The sequence below is a fragment of the Hypanus sabinus genome, unplaced genomic scaffold (assembly GCF_030144855.1).
Source record: "Hypanus sabinus isolate sHypSab1 unplaced genomic scaffold, sHypSab1.hap1 scaffold_400, whole genome shotgun sequence".
Taxonomy (NCBI): Eukaryota; Metazoa; Chordata; class Chondrichthyes; order Myliobatiformes; family Dasyatidae; genus Hypanus; species Hypanus sabinus.
The window spans coordinates 345,747-363,754 of NW_026781285.1; the positions used below are offsets into that span (position 1 = coordinate 345,747).

Here is an 18,008-nt window from a genome sequence, read left to right on the forward strand (position 1 = left end):
GAGCCAGCAAGGTACCGTCGAGTACAAACTTTTCCCGCCAGTTACTCAACTCGCTCCAGGACTTTATAAGCAGCACCACCACCGTATCATTCTCGATTCAGACACACCAGCAACATGACGGACCGGTCTACAGGGAGTCGCAGGCCTTCGGGGAGTTATGCAAAGGCGGCTGCCTCTCCAGCCTCTGACAACGCCCTGTTTCGGACGGTGAAAGTTGAACGCGGGGTGCAATGTATTTTGCGAACTGGAACTACCCTGGAAAAGTGCGCGGAGGCTACGGAGGACTTGTTGGGGAGAGATGGTGTTTTGGCCACTGAGAAACAGTTCGGGAAGGCGGTGTTTTATCTGAGGAATGATGAGTTGGTGCATCGGGCCCTCAGTAGAGGGATCACGGTGGAAAACATCTTTATACAGATGGAGCTGGTGACAGCTCCCACACAACGCATCGTCCTCGTCACCTAAAGCCTTTCATCCCCAACGAGGACCTGCTTCCCGCTTGGGGCAAGTACGGTCAGAAATAACTGCCATCAGGCACAAATTCAGGAGACGCACCCTCCGTACCGTAATCTCTTTCCGGAGACAGGTATTCATGAAACTGGAAAAAGAGGACGAAGTTGAGGGCCGGTTTACTGTCAGGAACGAGGGGGTAGATTATCAGGGGTATTGGAGCTCTGAGCGCCCACTGTGCCATGCGTGCGGGGTGGTGGGGCACTTTCGGAGGAACTGTCCGAACACCCGAAAACCCAGGGAGTCCACTTCGGGAACTAGTGCCCCAGCTACCTCTGCCCCTGATCCCATTCCTGCTCCTACCCCTGTGCCGGCCCCTGCTCCTGCCCCTGACCCTGTTTCTAACCCTGTCCCTGTTCCTACGTCTGTTCCAGTCTCGGCTCCTGCCCCTGCGTTCCTGAGGCTACGTGCGGGGAGGTTCAGGCAAGGGACGGGGTGGAGCCTGTGCGGGGAAGGAAAGTGAGGAAGAAATCCAAACACACTAAGAAGTCGGCCCCCGAGACCCCCATTTGCCCTGAAGTGGAGCGGGAGGCTCGGGGAAGTGCACAGTCGGACGGGGTGATGGAAGCGGAGAGTAACGCTCCATCGGTAAATCCCGCACCTGTGTGATCCTCCGGCTTGAAGAGGAGAAGGGTATGTTCCCCCAAAGAGGGCAGGGAATGTAGATGCGGGGGGAGTCCCAGAAAGGGGTGGGGATCCGGGTGGAAGTTGTGTCTAACCCTGACTCCCCAGATGTAGCCACCAGTCCTGTGGTGGGTGGTGTGGTTGTGCAGGAAGCTAGTGCTGGGCCTGTTTGCACAACTAAAACAGACCTGGAGCCCTCCACCCGGGACTTAGCAGTAATCGCCTCCCTGGAGGCAAATGTATTAAACAGTATGAGCGGAGAGGAGACCAGGCTCTCTCACTGTCAGCATCAGGCTGCCGGTGAAACCCTTGGACCAGAGCTGCTGAGCCCCTTCATGTCTGTCTCCTGGGGAGGGTGATATAACATGCATGCCGACCCCATCAACTAATGGCCTGCAAGGAGTCCCTGGGGATTATCCCTCCATCGTCGCAACTGTGGATAAGACTGATGCGACGGTGGAGCGGGAAGGTATGAGGGAGGTACCCGCTGTGCAGTGTGGGTTACAGGGGCAGCCAGCTTATACAACACATGAGGAGGAAGATGGGGGATCTGTCTGCAGTGAGGGGTTGGAGGGGGATTCATTTGATAGCGAGACAATGGACATCCTCACCCCTCCTGAGAAATCCCCATTGATACCTGTGGAGGAGATCAGAGAGTTTATTCACTCCTCTGAGGGTGTAAAGCATCGGCCTAAACTAGCCTCGCTTAGCTGGCCTGGCATGCCGAGGCTGGTGAAGTCCCTGAGGGTCATCCTCAGACGGAAGGGGAAGAGGAATACTGTGTCGGGGAATGACAGACGGCAGCTGAAATCCTTCCTGGATGACCTGGTGCGGGTCATCAGGGTGGAAAGCAGTTTCTCTCCTTCGGGAGACGGTCGGTCACGGGGTAGCGATGGTACCACTCGGGCCCTGTCCAGTCTCTGGCTCGGAGTTCTCGTCCAGGCACCGAGTACCAAGTTCCTTATCCTGGTCCCGCTTTCCTTGTCTGACTCCTGGCCCCGATTCCCAGCCTCGTCCTGGGCCTGTGTGTCAATGTCCAAAGCCGCTTCTTCCGTTGCTTTCTTGACAAACCGAGCCCTGTTCCTAGCACCTCAGTGTCTGTGTCTTGCATTTGGCTCCACTACCAGCACCCCCCTTATGACACCCAGAAGGTTCATTTTCAGGTCGTTTCTATGGTAAATAAGGCAAGTGCAGTGTTAGTGTTTATTTCAAGGGGAGTCGAATATAACGGCAAGGAGATAATGCTGAGCCTTTCTAAGACACTAGTCGAGCTGCATTTGGAGTATTGTCTACAGTTTTGGACCTCAGATCGCAGAAAGGATGAGTTGTCACTGGAGAGATTCCAGAGGAGTTTCACGGGGATTATTCCGGGAATGAATGGGGTTAACATATGATGAGCGTTTGCCGGGTCCCGGCACAAATAAAACTGCATTGATTCGGTCAGTAGGGTCGCAAGTGTTCACTCACTAAGACCCCTCTCACGCCATCTTTACCCTTTCAATAAAATCACCCCCTGTCTTCTGTCGGCATTTCCACAGATGAGCCCCTCCTGTCCCCACCGGGACAAACATCCTGTCCGCCCCGTCTCTCACCATCTTCATCCTGTCAATAAAATCCCTCCCCGGGGACCGGCATCAAACCGACGGGCCGAGCGGTCTCCTCCTACCTCTCAGCGATACATCAGACTCCGGCCGCAGGAGACGCTTCACAAACGCCCCAACTTCCCTCGGAGGGAAATGGAAATAAATCAGAAAGCGGACATTTACTTTGAGGTTTTCTCCGCTCTGAGGAGGCGGTCGGCGCTCGAGCGCGGTAACGCCCACTCGGCTTGTCCGCCTCCGCGATTGGTTGTAACCGGTGATTGACATAACTTCGCAACAATGGGAATAACGTAGCCCCTGAATCCTCTGTTGACAGCGGTGGGGGAGGGGCTGGTCACGTGATTATTAGCCCAGCCGTTAAACCGATAAAGCTCGAGCACACCAGCGCGTGGGTGACGTAAGACACCGCGCACGTGAGGGCAGATCCCGGTGTTGGGAGCCCATGTGTGACGTCAGGGCGGAGCTGTGTGACGTCACCTGTGGGAGAGCGCTGGCATTTAAAAGCACCTTAATGGACTTTTCGGTGGGACAACATTAATCACGTGCTTCATCACTGAATCCAGTGTCGTGGGATGTAAAGTCCCCTGTTATGTGTCCGGCTGTGCCGTGTTGTTGGTGGAGTGGGCAGCGTGGTGTTTGTCTCGATTCGGGTCACAACACTAGAATTGCCAGCGGCGTCCACACACAGTCAACAGAAAACCTCTCGTCCCTGCAGTCTTTGTCTCCTGGTAAACTCAACACCCTGACAGTGTGGACCATAGATACCCCTTCCTCTCAGAGTCAGGGGATCATTCTGACAGCTGATCGCTGAGAGGAACTATATTTATTGGTCATTAAAGTTCACCCAGATTCGTTTGGACTGATTTGATGTGGAGTTGGGGGTGTCACAGTGAAAGAGCCGAACGGCCGAACTCTCTCCGTTGTCCAAACATCCTTCCAGGTGAGGCGACACTTCACCTGTGAATCTTCCGGGGTCGCCTGTTGTGTCCGCTGCTCCCGATGCGGCCGCCTATACACTGGTGATACCGGCTTCTCCGCAGTTGTGCGGGTCGGGTTTCTTTTTATCGGGGGTCGATATTATTGTTCCCTTTTGTGCGGAAGGTGTGGGTTTTGGGGTTTGATCATTGGGATCCCGTTCTTCTTGATCCGAGGGGTGGGGTGGAAGTTTGATTTTTCTCTGTGAACGACTTTGCTTTCTTTGTTTCGTGGTTCTCTGGAGAAGAAAAAAATGCAGCGTTATTTATGGATACCTGCTTTGATAATAAATTAACCTTTGAATTATCCGCTCCGAGCGGGAGTTCCCGGTGTCCAAACATTTTCATTCCGATTTCCATTCCCGTTGCTACCCAGCCTGCTGTGTTCGGCCAGCATTTTGTTTGTGTTGCTTTGGATTTCCAGAATCTGCAGACTTTGTCGCGTTTGTGATTTACCTCTCTGTTGTCCCTCCGGCCTCCGGCCACTGATGGCGCTGTGCGGTCCTCCGGGCACCGATGGAGCTGTGCGGACCTCCGGGCACCGGTGGCGCTGTGCGGACTTCCGGCCGTCGGCGACGATGTGCAGACCTCCGGGCACCGGTGGCGCTGCGGAGAAACGCCTGCTGAACGCATGCGCGGTGCCGACTGCCGCTGTTGGCGGTTCTCCGATTCGAGCAGGGGTGAGCAGGAATGATCCCGGTGTTGTGTAACTCGGGGGCCGCTTGCATTGTGAAAGGGCCGGGCCCGAGCTCTGCTGGACGGCTGGAGCAGGGGTGCAGTGGTAATTTTTTAGCTGCCGGAGCTCTACGGAGGGGGGTTGGTTGGTGCTGAGTGATTAATAAGTTCGCGGCCTAAGTTATAAGGCCTGAAGTTATTCAGCTCTCGGTACCTGCACGTGCAGTTCAACTCTTGTGATTGTGCAGTCAGTTTGAAGTTAATTGTTGTGGTATTTCATTTTCAGATAATTATAAATTGCTAGGTTTTCTAAAATTGACTCCTTCCACCTTGGGCTACGAACTTACCAATCTCTCCTCGTATGTCACACCCAATTTGTGTTCATGCTCATTTCATGTACTGGGCAACTTCCTTGTCCCATTCATGTAATGAGCAAGTACACAAATTAGGTGTGACATATATAGGGCTTCTTATAATGTCAAGCTGTAAACCAGATGATAGAAACATGTGAATTCCAGAGCTCCATGGAAATATAGTGATAGTTAAGACATTAACAAGATTATAGCCTATCACTACATTTCAGTGTATAACTGGTACAATTAAACATATAATAATTTAATAATATGAAAAAGTATTGCACGGTTGCACTTGTTACGTACTCCGTAACTGGGTGTCTAACCAGCAGAGAAAGAAGAATTCATTGGAGTCTGGTGGTACTATAATCAAAGGTGTTTATTAGTAAAATAAGCAAATCAATATCAATAATGCAAATATATAGATAATAAACGTTAGCAATAATAAACCTAAAAGTGTGGGAATAATAACAAGCAATAATAAACAAGCTCTATCAATGTCAAGGGGATAATGAATTCTCATATATAAGTATAAAGTTCAGTTCATACGTGCTGAGGTAGATATTGGTTGTTGTGTTGTAGTCGTTGGAGAGAGAGAGCGAGCGAGCAGTAACAGCTACAGGCAGGCAAACCTTCCTTTACGTTCTTGATCCACCATTTCCTTGTTATTGTGGCCATTCAGTTATGACCCCTCTGTCCTTCAGCTAGACCGTTCTTCTGTGGTGGACTCGTCACTCTGGCATGAGTGGACATACACACAAGCCCCCACCAGCCCTGCTATAACACTGTGAGTTAAACTGACCGATCCTTTGTTCGGTCTCCGATGCCCCACACCTTCCCCTGGGTTCCAACACTCAATCAGTGCTCAATAGTGCGTCTCTCCAGACCTCACTTTTATCCCTACGGGGTCTCAGTTGACAATCAGTTTTGAATGGCTGTGTCCATCAAACCATCCCACTTCAGCTGTCCACTGAGGAATTTTAATGAACAGAATGGTATAAGGTAAACAATCCTCTCAGAAGTCATAATATGGTGAATCAACAAGTCTCCCTCCCCTCCCTTATCTCTCTCTTATCTGTAGCAGATGTTCCAGCATGTTTTCATTTCATCTCTCTCTCTCTCTCTCTCATAAGCAGCGTAGCAACAGTAACGGTTTGTGATTCTCCTGGGGGGGGGGGGGGAGACATAGGCAACTCTGTACCATTCTGCCCATCAGAGCTGTTCATCCTTCATAACACACTTAACTTATTATCATAAAATATAATTATCAAGCAAGTAAAATAACTTTGCTTAGAAGCCAAAGGGTTGTTAGTGACAAACATTTACTTTAGTATTAGCGAGTAATCCACAGACCAGCACAGATGTAGCCTTACTAATACGATTGAGTCAGAGCAGACGGCAGGGCCCGCAGCGCTTAGCAGTGTTCCTCAGAGGTATAAAAGTAACAGAAATAAAGCAATTCATTTTTTTTACACTTTTAACCACCTAAATTGGAACCAAGTAATCAAGTATGAAAAAAGAACATCTGATGAACTATTGCTAAAGCCACGAATATTGCTGAATATTAGTCTCAAAAGCAGTAGGTTGGCAACTCTGCCTGGTACCGTTTCTCTCGCAGAAATGGTTGGATGGGAAGTGTACCTGTGATTGTCGATACTCACAATATTCTCACACGTTAGGTGTTACTTGGTTAGATCAGTACAGACCCTGTTAGTCTTTAAATATATAAATAGTTAAAGAAACTTGAATCTTTACATAAATTATTATTGCATCTATAAGAATAGAAAATATCGTATTTTGGAAGTGACGAATGTTAACGGGGAGGAGATCAACCATTTGGGAGGTTTGGAAATGCATTTCATCTCGTTCATTGCCTCACTAAATTATTCTTCTTCCTATCAAAATAAAGAGAAAAAGAGCCTCTTTCCCATCAGCTACAGTTGGTGGAGCGAGGCCAAGGGGTTGATCCGCTATTAATGATAGTTGAAATGACATAAAACTAGCTTAAGGCCTAGAAATGTCTTTTTTTCCATTTGGCTTGTAGAAGAAAACTAAATTTATCCAGGTGTAGAAGAGGATTTTGGATGATTAGCTTGTGTATTTGATCAAAATCAGGACGAAGATGAGCGAGCAGTGAATTTTTCTTTCATTATTTTCGACTTTTAAACTTGGGTTTCTATGTTTATTCCTTGCTTAATATAGCTCCCTCCTGGTATCCAATGGTACTCATTGGAAAGAGCGGAACAATGCTCACACTTGTGTACAGGTATTTCCCGGCTTCCAAGGACAACGGGTCGAGCGAGAAGGAATTTCACAAATATCTAAATAAAAAACAGTCACAGCTCTAGGATTTCACTGAAAACAATCAAATATCCTAATGTTATTAGTGGTATTTTTGCCCACCAGCCAACACTTCCCAACCCCTGCTTCCGTAAAATTCCCTCTATTTAATATGCAGCCACTGTTAAATTCTGCGCTTGTTTATTTTGACTTTTTTACAGAGGTGTTGGAGCGGCTCTCTGGCTCCACTCTGGTAGCACTGCAGCCCCGAATGTATGAGACAGTACAGTGTTAAATGCAAAATCCTGAACAGTGTCGATGATCAGAGGGATCTTAGACTCCAAGTTCATTGCTCCCTGAAAGAGACTGCACAGATTGATCGGGTGGTTAACAAGGCAAATGGCGTGGTTGTCTTTATTAGTTGAAGGACTGAGTTCAAAAGTCATGAAGTTGTGTTGCAGCTTTGTAAAACTTGTTAGCCCACATTGGGAGTGTTTCATACAGTTCTGGTTGCCCCCATTCTCGAAAGGATGTCGGGGCTTTGGAGAGGGCGCAGAAGAGGTTTACAAGGACACTGCCTGGATTAGAGGGCATGAGCTATAACGAGAGGCTGGACAAACTTGTGTTGTTTTCTCCAGAGCGGTGCAGGCTGGGGTGAGACTGGATGGATGTTTACAAGATTATGAGAGGAGTAGATACAGACGTTATGTTTTACCTGGGGTTTGAAATGTCTGACACATTTAAGATGAGAGGAGATGTGAGGGGCAAGTTTGTTTATTTCCACAGAGTGCTAGGAAGCTGGAAACTATGCCTGGGATGTTAGACCCCACCGGTCACGTGATCTCATTTGCCCCTCCCATTTAACCATAGATGTAACGATCTCATTGTGCATGTTCACAATCTCCAGATGGGTGGTCACGCATCCTCCATGTTGTGTTGGGAAATCTGATGTTGCCCACTGAGTCCCGTTAACTTACCCCAAAATCGCCTCGCTTCCTGAGGCTCCTCACATTTGTCCAGGAGCTTTATGGCTGTTGTGTCTTCTCCCAGACTGGGGTGGGTGAGAGTGGAGAACGTCCCAGGTTGTGGGGATCTTTGATTTCACTGCCGGCTTTACCGAGGGACTGGGAAGTCTCAGGGGGGAGAATGGTTTCTGTGATGTGCTGATCTGTATCCAAAGGTCTCTGCCGTTCCTCACAGTCACGGGCGGAGCAGTTACCATGCAAAGCGTGAAGTGTCCGGATGGGAAACTTTCTATGGTGTGTTGATAAAAATCTGGTGAGGGTCAAAATATATCTGGCAAAGTTCTTGTTGTTTTTGCTAATTCTGTCATTTTAGAATCTTTTGTACAATAGTATGTACTATTCATTCAGTACCTATGTGTTGCTGGAGGACCATCAGTGATTGTCCTTGATCCCTTCTCCCACCTGGTTCCATCTGTTCATCTTGTTCAACCTCTGTCCAGTCTCCTCACAACCCCCAACCCCACCCGCTTCAGTGATGTACATCAACCATCTGGGTCATCCTCAGTCCGCCTTGTATCCCACCTCCTCAATGTTATACATCAGCAATCTTTCCTCCAACCCTTGTCTTCATTGTGAAGTGTTCTTTTGGACCTTTGGCCTCGCTGAGTCATTTCCAGAATCGGTTTTTGTTGGCTGGAATGCCGGAGGGTCATCAGGTCCCAGTTCTGTTGTGCATTGGTGTGGAGGTGCTAGTTTATGAACAGTGACGGGCTGACACACTGCAGCATTTTACTGGCAGCAAAGAGTACTGGGAGAGTTGGTGCTTGGACTCTAATCCTGTGATCAGCTTTCCAGGCAAATGGAACTGCTGGTGTTTTAGCTTTGACTTTGGTTAGTGCTTCTACAGATGGGGCTGGATGCTCGACCTGCAATGAAGCAGAAATTTTGAGTAGCTGGACATTGGTTGTGGTGAAATCCTAGATTGCACTACCCAGGGTGAGATGTGGGGACGATGTGTGAGACTCTCAGGGTCGGTGAGTGGCAGATTCAGCTGTGTGACTCTGAGAGGTTGGGTCCTGGGAGATCATGGTTTTTGATCCAGGTAAAGTGGAACCAGGGATCGAGCTGTTTGGGCTTGTGAGGTGTTGATCGAGTATTTCTGGTCTGGGATCAGCTGTTTGTTTCTGGAGTTCCTTTGGAAGCAATGACTGACAATCTGAGGAGAGGATGAGTTCCCATTCCATCCTCACAGGGAGAGGCTGTGAGTAAATGGGTTGTTCCGTGTTTACAACAGTAGAAATAGACCCAGAGATTAGTGTTCAAACTGTGTTTGGAAATCCCCCCCCCCCCATCCTCCCTCACTGTCAATCAGGCAGCTGTGCTGGAGATCTGCACTAAAAACTGAAAATGTTTGAAGTCATTCTGATGAAATGTTATTAATTGAATTGTATTGTAAGCTGTTCCTTACCTGCTGAGTGTTTCTGGTAATTATGACAGAGATTAATATATTCATGATTGCTAAGTGGCTTCAGGGTTACAGGAGGAAGACAGGAATATGGTGTTGGAATGAAAATCAGCCGTGGTTGAATGGTGGGCAGACCAGATGGATCGAATCACATTATTCTGTTCCTGTGTCTTGTGTCTTACCATGACTGAATGATGGCTCCTTCTTATCCCATATCATTCTGTGACATGTGAGGGACAATAAAAGATTGTTCACTGAGATCATTATATTTACCTTCAACGTTTAAATTTCAGTGAGTTTTGTTCCTAGTAACATTAAGCAGAAATGTTTGGTCCTCCTTTGTAATGTTAATGTGCTTCATTATCTTACATGTTAAAGTTAGACCTGCAGTGAGAGATTTATTGGAAGAAAAACCACAACTGAAGACGAGGGAACAGCAACAAGTGAACCAGCCCTAGGACTGAGAGCATCAACTGGAGAGAACCCTTCTGACTCGGAGATTCCAGTGATTCAGTCCGGAGAAAGTTTGGTGAGTCTCATTTACTTAAACACTGGTCCTTTAGACATTACGTACCTGCACAAAGGAAGGTAGGAAATAGTTGGGTGTGAGACAGAATGTGCCCAGAAGAACCAGTTATGCCTCTGTCAGAACCAGTTGTGAAGAAGCCCCCCCCCCCCAATATTCCCTTTAAACTTTTCGCCCTTCACCCTTAACCCATGTCTTCTGTTCTTTTTCTCCCCTAGCCTCAGTGGAAAAAGCCTGCTTGCATTCACTCTATCTAGACCCATCATAATTTTATATACCTCTATCAAATCACCCCTCATTCTTCTGCTCTCCAAGGAATAAAGTCCTAAACTATTCAACCTTTCTCTGTAACTCAGTTCCTCAAGTCCCGGCAACATCCTTGTAAACCTTCTCTGCACTATTTCAACCTTATTAATATCCTTCCTGTAATTTAGTGACTAAAACTGCACACAATACTCCAAATTCACCCTCACCAATGCCTTATACAGCCTCACCATAACATTCCAACTCGTATACTCAAAACTTTGATTCATAAAGGCCAATGTACCAAAAACTCTCTTTACTACCCTATCTACCCGTAACGCCACTTTTGGGGAATTTTGTATCTGTATTCAAAGATCCATCTGTTCTACTGCACTCCTCAGTGCCCTCCCATTTACCTTGTATGTTCTACCTTAGTTTTTCCTTCCAAAGTGCAATACCTCACACTTGCCTGTATTAAACTCCTTCTGCCATTTTTCTGCCCATTTTTCTAGCTGGTCCAGTTCCCTCTGCAAGCTTTGAAAACCTTCCTCACTGTCCACTACACCTCCAATTTTTGTATCATCAGCAAATTTGCTGATCCAATTTACCAAATTATTATCCAGATCATTGATATCGATGACAAATAACAATGGACCCTGCACTGATCCCTGTGGCACACCACTGGTCACAGGCCTCCACTCAGAGAAGCAATCCTCCACTACCACTCTCTGGCTTCTTCCATTGAGCCAATGTCTAATCCAATTTACTACCTCTCCATGTATACCTAGCGACTGAATCTTCCTAAATAACCTCCCATGCAGGACCTTGTCAAAGTCCTTACTGAAGTCCATGTAGACAACATCCACTGCCTTGCCTTCATCTATTTTCCTGTAACCTCCTTGAAACACTCTAATAGATTTGTTAATCATGACCTACCACACACAAAGCCATGTTGACTCACCCTAATAAATCCCTGTCTGTCTATATACTTGTAGATCCTATCGCTTAGTACCACTTTCAATAATTTACCCACGACCGACGTCAAAGTTACCCTATACTTTCCTGAATTACTTTTAGAGTCTTTTTTACCCAACAGAACAACATGAGCTATCCTCGAATTCTCTAGCACCTCACCCGCAGATAACAACATTAAAATATACCTGCCATGGCCCCTGCAATTTCAACACTAGTCTCCTTCAAAGTCCGAGGGAATACCCTGTCAGGTCCTGGGGATTTATCTACTCTGACTTGCCTCTAGATAGCAAGCACCTCCTCTTCTTCTTTCTGTATAGATTCCATGACCTTAATCCTTGTTTGCCTTATTTACATTGACTCCATGCCAGTTTCCTTAGTAAGTACAGGAGCAAAAAAATACATTTAAGATCCCCCCAATTTTTTTTGGTTCCATTCATAGCTGACCACTCTGATCTTCAAGAGGACCAATTTTGCCAGTCTCCCTCGGTGCTGGAGGCCTGTTTCGTCCAAGGAGCCCTAGGCTCTTTGGCTTGAACCCACGGCAAACCCTAACGGTGGTATGGGGAACCTCCAGTCACCAAAAGAAATCTGGAACTTTGGCCAGAAATGCAATGCCGTCTCTTCCTTTATCCTCTCCAATCACCGTGACTGGGAACTTCTGTCCCTCAAGGGGTTTCCTCAGGTGAGCACCACGTAGGGTCATAGCACAGAGTCACATGAGAGCTGGCCGCTGGCAGAAGGGGTTCAAATGTACTGGAGTCCAGATAAAGTGCCCACCACTGGGTGGTCAGAGGAAGCTATCAGTTGTTCGCAGTTCCAGCATGATATCCTTGTCCGAGCATAGAATCTCGACTTCCAACAGACAGAGCAAGTCTCTCCCTACGAGATTACACCCCCGTCTGGTGGTGACTGTAAATGAAACCTCACACTGGCTCCCCTGGAATTCCACCTGCAGTGGCTGGGTACGTGAATACGTATGTTCCGTGCCTTTCGAACCCAGACAGAGTGATTGTAGCGTCTGATAGCTGGAATCCCTTTTCCGATACTATTTCCTGATCGAGAGTGGTTTTCGTTGCCCAATATCAATCATAACCGGAATTGAAATTCCAGCACCTGTCAATATTACACTGGGCTCTTCCTGAGGGATGATACTCACAGTAGGAAGCATCTTTGCTTGTCAATTTCTAAACGGGTTGTTGTCCCCACCTGTCCCTTGGTAGGTTTTTGATCCTATTTCTGATCCCAATATATAGCCCACTCGCATCCTTCTTCCCGCTGAACATGTTCACTTTAAATATTAGTTCATTTTGGGGTTGATCAGGAATCGAAATCAGGTTCCAATAATATGTCAAAGCTCGTCACATTCAATTTCGGTCATTGTCAGGCCAATTCATATTATCTGTTTTAATTATGTTGGTTAACTTAGTTGGTAAGTTTTGGAGCAGTAGGGCATTAAACTGGGGGTACAGATTCCCATTATTAAAAGGCTTGGTCTCCTGTGAAAGTGCCATAGCAGGCCACAAATCACTCCCAATAGTCTGGTCCTGATTCCCCAGGCTTACGTTTGCATTCAGGTACTTTAGTGATGTTTACAGGTTGCTGGAGTGCCCTTTCCAAGGCTTGAATAATCTGGTCTGTCCGTTCATTCTCATTATGGTTTCCTGCCTGTAACTCCGGATAGGTTTGGTATCGCAATTATGCCTTCCATTTCCACCCCTCATCAGCTGAGAGAATCATGCTGCAGAGACCGAATAAATCTTGCGGAGTCGCATTAGACATTTGTGTAGTACTGTGGACACACTGAGTAAACTGTGCTGGTTTTTCTTTTCTATCTGGGGCCTGATTCATGATCATTATCGTTTCTTGAGGCTTCCAGGGTGCATACACAGGAATCACCATAAGACAGTCGACCATTCAGTACATCGAGTCTGCTCCGCCATTTCAGCATGAGCTGATCCAATCTCCCCTCGAGTCCCATTCCACCGCCTTCTCAGCATAATCTTTGATGCCCTGACTACTCAGATACCTATCAATCTCTGCCTTAAATACACCCAATGACCCGGCCTCCACTGCCGCTGGTGGCAACAAATTCCACAGATTCACCACCCTCTGGCTGAAAAAATGTTTTCGCATCTCCATTCTGCATGGGCGCCCTGCAATCCTCAAGTCATGTCCTCTCGTACTGGACTCCCCCCACCATGGGAAACAACTTTGCCACATCCACTCTGTCCATGTCTTTCAACATTCAAAATGTTTCTGTGATGTCCCCCCCCCCCCCATTCTTCTAAACACCAATGAGTACAGTCCAAGAGTGGTCAAACGTTCCTCATATGTTAACCCTCTCATTCCTGGAATCATTCTAGTGTATCTTCTCTGAACCCTCTCCAATGTCAGCACATCCTTTCTTAAATAAGGAGCCCAAAACTGCACACAAGTGACATCTTACCAGTGCCTTATAGAGCCTCAACATCACATCCCTGCTCCTATACTCTATATTCCTCTAGAAATGAATGCCAACATTGCATTTGCCTTTTTCACCACCAACTCAGTGTGGAGGTTATCCTTAAGGATATCCTTCACAAGGACTCCCAAGTGCCGTTGCATCTCAGAACTCTGAATTTTCTCCCCATTTAAATAATAGTCTTCCCATTTATTTCTTCTACCAAAGTGCATGACCATACACTTTCTGACAGTGTAATTCAATTGCCACTTCTTTGCCCATTCCCCCAATCTATCCAAGGCTCTCTGCAGACTCTCTGTTTCCTCAGTACTACGAGCCCCTCCACCTATCTTTGTATCATCAGCAAACTTAGCCACAAAGCCATCTATTCCATAATCCAAATCGTTGATACACAACGTAAAAAGAAACGGACCCCTGTGGAACACCACTGGTAACCGGCAGCCAACCAGCATGGGATGCCTTTATAAAACAACACACACAAAATGCTGGTGGAACACAGCAGGCCAAGCAGCATCTATAAGGAGAAGCACTGTCCATGTTTTGGGCCGAGACCCTTCGTCAGGACTCAATGGGGATGCCTTTATTTCCACATTCTGTTTCCCGCCAATCAACCAACGCTCTATCCACGTATGTAATTTTCCTGTAATTCCATGGACTCTTATCTTGTTTAGCAGCCTCGTGTGGCACCTTGTCAAAGGCCTTCTGAAAATCCAAATACACAACATCCACTGCATCTCCATTGTCTAGCCTACTTGTGATTCCCTCAAAAAATTACACTAGGTTTGTCAGGCAGCATTTTCCTTTAAGGAAACCATGCTGAGTTCAGCCTATCTTGTCATATGCCTCCAGGTACTCCGTAACCTCATCCTTGACAATCGACTCCAACAACTTCTGAACCACCGCTGTCAAGATAACAGGTCTATAATTTCCTTTTTCTCCCTTGCCCCTTTCTTAAGCAGCAGTGTGACATTTGCAGTCTTCCAGTCCTCCGGAACCATGCCAGAGACTATCGACTTTTGAAAGATCATTGCTAATGCCTCCGCAATCTCCACTGCTACCTCCTACAAAACACGAGGGTGCATTGCATCTGGTCCAGGAGATTTATCTACCCTTAGACTATTCAGCTTCCTGAGTACTTCCTCTGTCGTAATTGTGACTGCGCACATTTCTCTTCCCTGACACCCTTGAATGTCCGGTATATTTCTGATGTCTTCCTCAGTGAAGACTGATGCATAATACTCGTTCAGTTCCTCCGCCATCTCCTTATCTCCCATTACAATTTGCCAGCATCATTTTTTATCAGTCCTATACCTATTCACACCTGCCTTTTACTCTTTATATACTTGAGAAGGCTTTTAGTATCATCTTTGATATTATTTGCTAGCTTCCTTTCATTGTTCATCTTTTCCCTCTTAATGACCTGCTTAGTTTCCTTCTGTAAGCTTTTAAAAACTTCACAATCCCCTGTCTTCCCACTAATTTTTGCTTCCTTCTATGCCCTCTGCTTTACTTTAACTTTGGCTTTGACTTCTCTTGTCAGCCACGGTTGCATCCTTTTTCCATTTGAAAATTTCTTCTTCTTTGGAATATATCTGTCCTGCACCTTCCTCACTTCTCACATAACTCCAGCCACTGCTGCTCTGCCGTCCTTCCTGCTAGTGTCCCTTTCCAGTCAACCTTGGCCAGTTCCTCTCTCATGCCACTGTAATTTCCTTTACTCCACTGAAATAGCGACACATCGGATTTCAGCTTCTCTTTCTCAAATTTCACAGGAACTCAGTCATGTTGTGATCACTGCCTCCTAAGGGTTCCTTCACTTCCATCTCTCTAATTACCTCTGTTTCATCACACAATACCCAATCCAGTACAGCTGATCCCCTAGTGGGCTCAACAACAAGCTGTTCTAAAAAGCCATCTCATAGACGTTCTACAAATTCTCTCTCTTGAGATCCAGTGCTGACCTGATTTTCCCAATCCACTCGCATGTTAATATCCCCCAAAATTGGAATTCCTTGGAATGTAGAAGATTGAGAGGAGATTTGACGGAGGCATACCAAAATCATGAGGGTTATAGATGGGGTAAATGCAAGCTGGCTTTTTCCACTGAGATTGGGTGGGACTACAACCAGAGGCCATGGGTTAAGGGTGAAAGGTGAAATGTTAAGGGGAACATGAGGGGAAACTTCTTCCACTGACGGTCATCCGGGTGTGGAATGAGCAGAAAACCAGCTGGTCCATGCGAGGTCAGTTTCAACTTCTAAGAGGGTTGTATAGGTACCTGGATGGCAGGGGTACAGGAGCAGACAGTTTAAATAGTTCAACACAAACCAGATGGGCCAAAGGGCCTGATTCTGTGTTGTGCTTTTCTATGACAGTGACAAGAACCTGAAATAATATGATTATTCTTTTAATTCCTTTTAACAGCTGTGCGGACCAACCATTCATCTGGGCAGGAAACGTTTACATGGCTTCAAAACAGTGGCACTTTACATTGACAGTAGATAAAAGAAAATCCCAGCTGCACGTCAACAAAGGGTATTTGTGTGAGAGTGTTCAGTTACTTTGCGGACAGGCACTCTTGCAGCTCAGTGGGAACAGAGAATAATACCAATGGAGAGAGTCAAACTGAGCCAGGTCACAGATTGGTGACGGCAGAAATGCCCCATTCTTATAGAGACAGGAAGATCATCAGAGAGTTTGATGGTCATTCCAGATAGCTACACAGTGCCCAGTTAGAAGATGATTTCTCTCTCCAACTTGGGTTGAACCTCACTGTAACAGTGTGATGCCAGATCACACCTTGACAACTCAAGTAATCTTGTCTGAAATATTGTCCTTCACCCATTGATGTACTATAAATCTTTTTCAGGTTAAAAACGCCAAGGATATTATCTACGGGGAGGTCGAACACAACACGCTGTTTTTTTGTCTATGTCCAGATATTTAAGAAGTGGAACAAGGGATTCACTCGATCATCATTCCTACTCAGACTGTGGGGAGTGATTCACTCGATCATCATTCCTATTCGGACTGTGGGGAGTGATTCATCGATCATCTGACTGACTGGCATGCTGTCAATTTACACGGAGGGAATCCATTTATCTGCTCAGACTGTGGGAATGGATTCAGTCGGTCATTTCAACTGAAGGTACATCAGCTGGATCACCATGGGCAAGGCCATTCACCTGTTCTGTGGGTGAGAATGGATTGAGATGGTCTTCCTGCCTGTTGGATACACCAGTCAGTGCACATTGAATTTGCGGGGAATGATTCAGTCAGTCATCTGATCTAATGGCTCACCAGCGAGTTCACACTGGGGAGCGGCCGTTCACCTGCTCGGACTGTGGGAAGGGATTCACGTTGTCAGCTCACCTACTGAGACATCAGTCAGTTCACACTGGTGAGAGGCCGTTCTCCTGCAGGAAAACATTCATTTCGTCATCTGAACTGAAGGAACATCAGCGAGTTCACACTGGGGAGAAGCCGTTCATCTGCTCAGACTGTGGGAAAGGATTCAGTTCATCATCTAACCTTAAAGTGCATCAGCGAGTTCACACTGGGGAGCAACCGTTCACCTGCTCAGACTGTGGGAAAGAATGCACTTCATCATTCCAACTTAAGATACATCAGCGAGTTCACACTGGGGAGAGGCCGTTCACCTGCTCAGAATGTGGGAAAAGATTCACTTCGTCATCTCAACTTAAGGTACATCAGCGTGTTCACACTGGGGAGAGGCCGTTCACATGCTCAGACTGTGGGAAAGGATTCACTCAGTCATCCCACCTACAAGCACATCAGCAAGTTCACACTGGGGAGAGGTCATTCACCTGCTTAGACTGTGGGAAGGCGTTCACACGGTTTGCTACCCTACAAGCACACCGGTCAGTTCACACTGGGGAGAAGGCATTCACCTGCTCAGACTGTGGGAAAGGATTCACTCAGTCATCCCACCTGCGAGCACACTACTCAGTTCACACCAGGGAGACTCTGGACACCTGCTCGGACTTTGGGAAGAGATTCTCTCAGCCAAATCAAGCAAATGTGCATCATTGAGTTCACACAGGAGAGACCATTCACTGGATGTGTGTCCCTCACTGTTGCTGAATGCAACTTCGAGAGTGACTGTCGGTGCTGAACTCTGCAATTATTGCTGCTGCTCACCACACCCAGTTCTGCACCCTGGTCACTGCTGCATATTCACCTTTAATGGGACTGGAGTTTAATATTCTGGATATGTGCAAATAAATCAGTTCTATTTTAAACTCTGTCTTTGGTACTTAGTGAATTTATAACACACCTCGTGTACAGTAGAGAGTCAACTCAGGCCGCCTGGACCTTGCCAGAGTTTCAACTACACGA

General features: G+C 46.8%; 1 protein-coding gene across 5 annotated transcripts; it reads left to right on the plus strand.

Annotated features, from left to right (window-relative positions):
- The first annotated feature begins 4,330 nt into the window (after positions 1–4,330).
- On the plus strand, positions 4,331–17,836 carry LOC132388752 (gastrula zinc finger protein xLCGF3.1-like). Of its 5 annotated transcripts, none has more exons than XM_059961150.1 (3): positions 4,331–4,386; positions 9,827–9,973; positions 16,074–17,836. In XM_059961150.1, exon 3 carries the CDS (start codon positions 16,941–16,943, stop codon positions 17,700–17,702), a length of 762 nt encoding a protein of 253 aa, XP_059817133.1. In that variant the 5' UTR covers positions 4,331–4,386; positions 9,827–9,973; positions 16,074–16,940; the 3' UTR covers positions 17,703–17,836. The 5 variants fall into 5 exon arrangements, with proteins under 5 accessions (XP_059817133.1, XP_059817130.1, XP_059817131.1 ...); XM_059961147.1 differs by having other exon boundaries at positions 4,352–4,487; positions 9,823–9,973; XM_059961148.1 differs by having other exon boundaries at positions 4,352–4,487.
- The last annotated feature ends 172 nt before the right edge of the window (positions 17,837–18,008 follow it).

Excerpts from the sequence above, each read along its gene's own strand:
- LOC132388752 (XM_059961150.1), top strand. The coding sequence starts at position 16,941 with ATGGCTCACCAGCGAGTTCACACTGGGGAGCGGCCGTTCACCTGCTCG.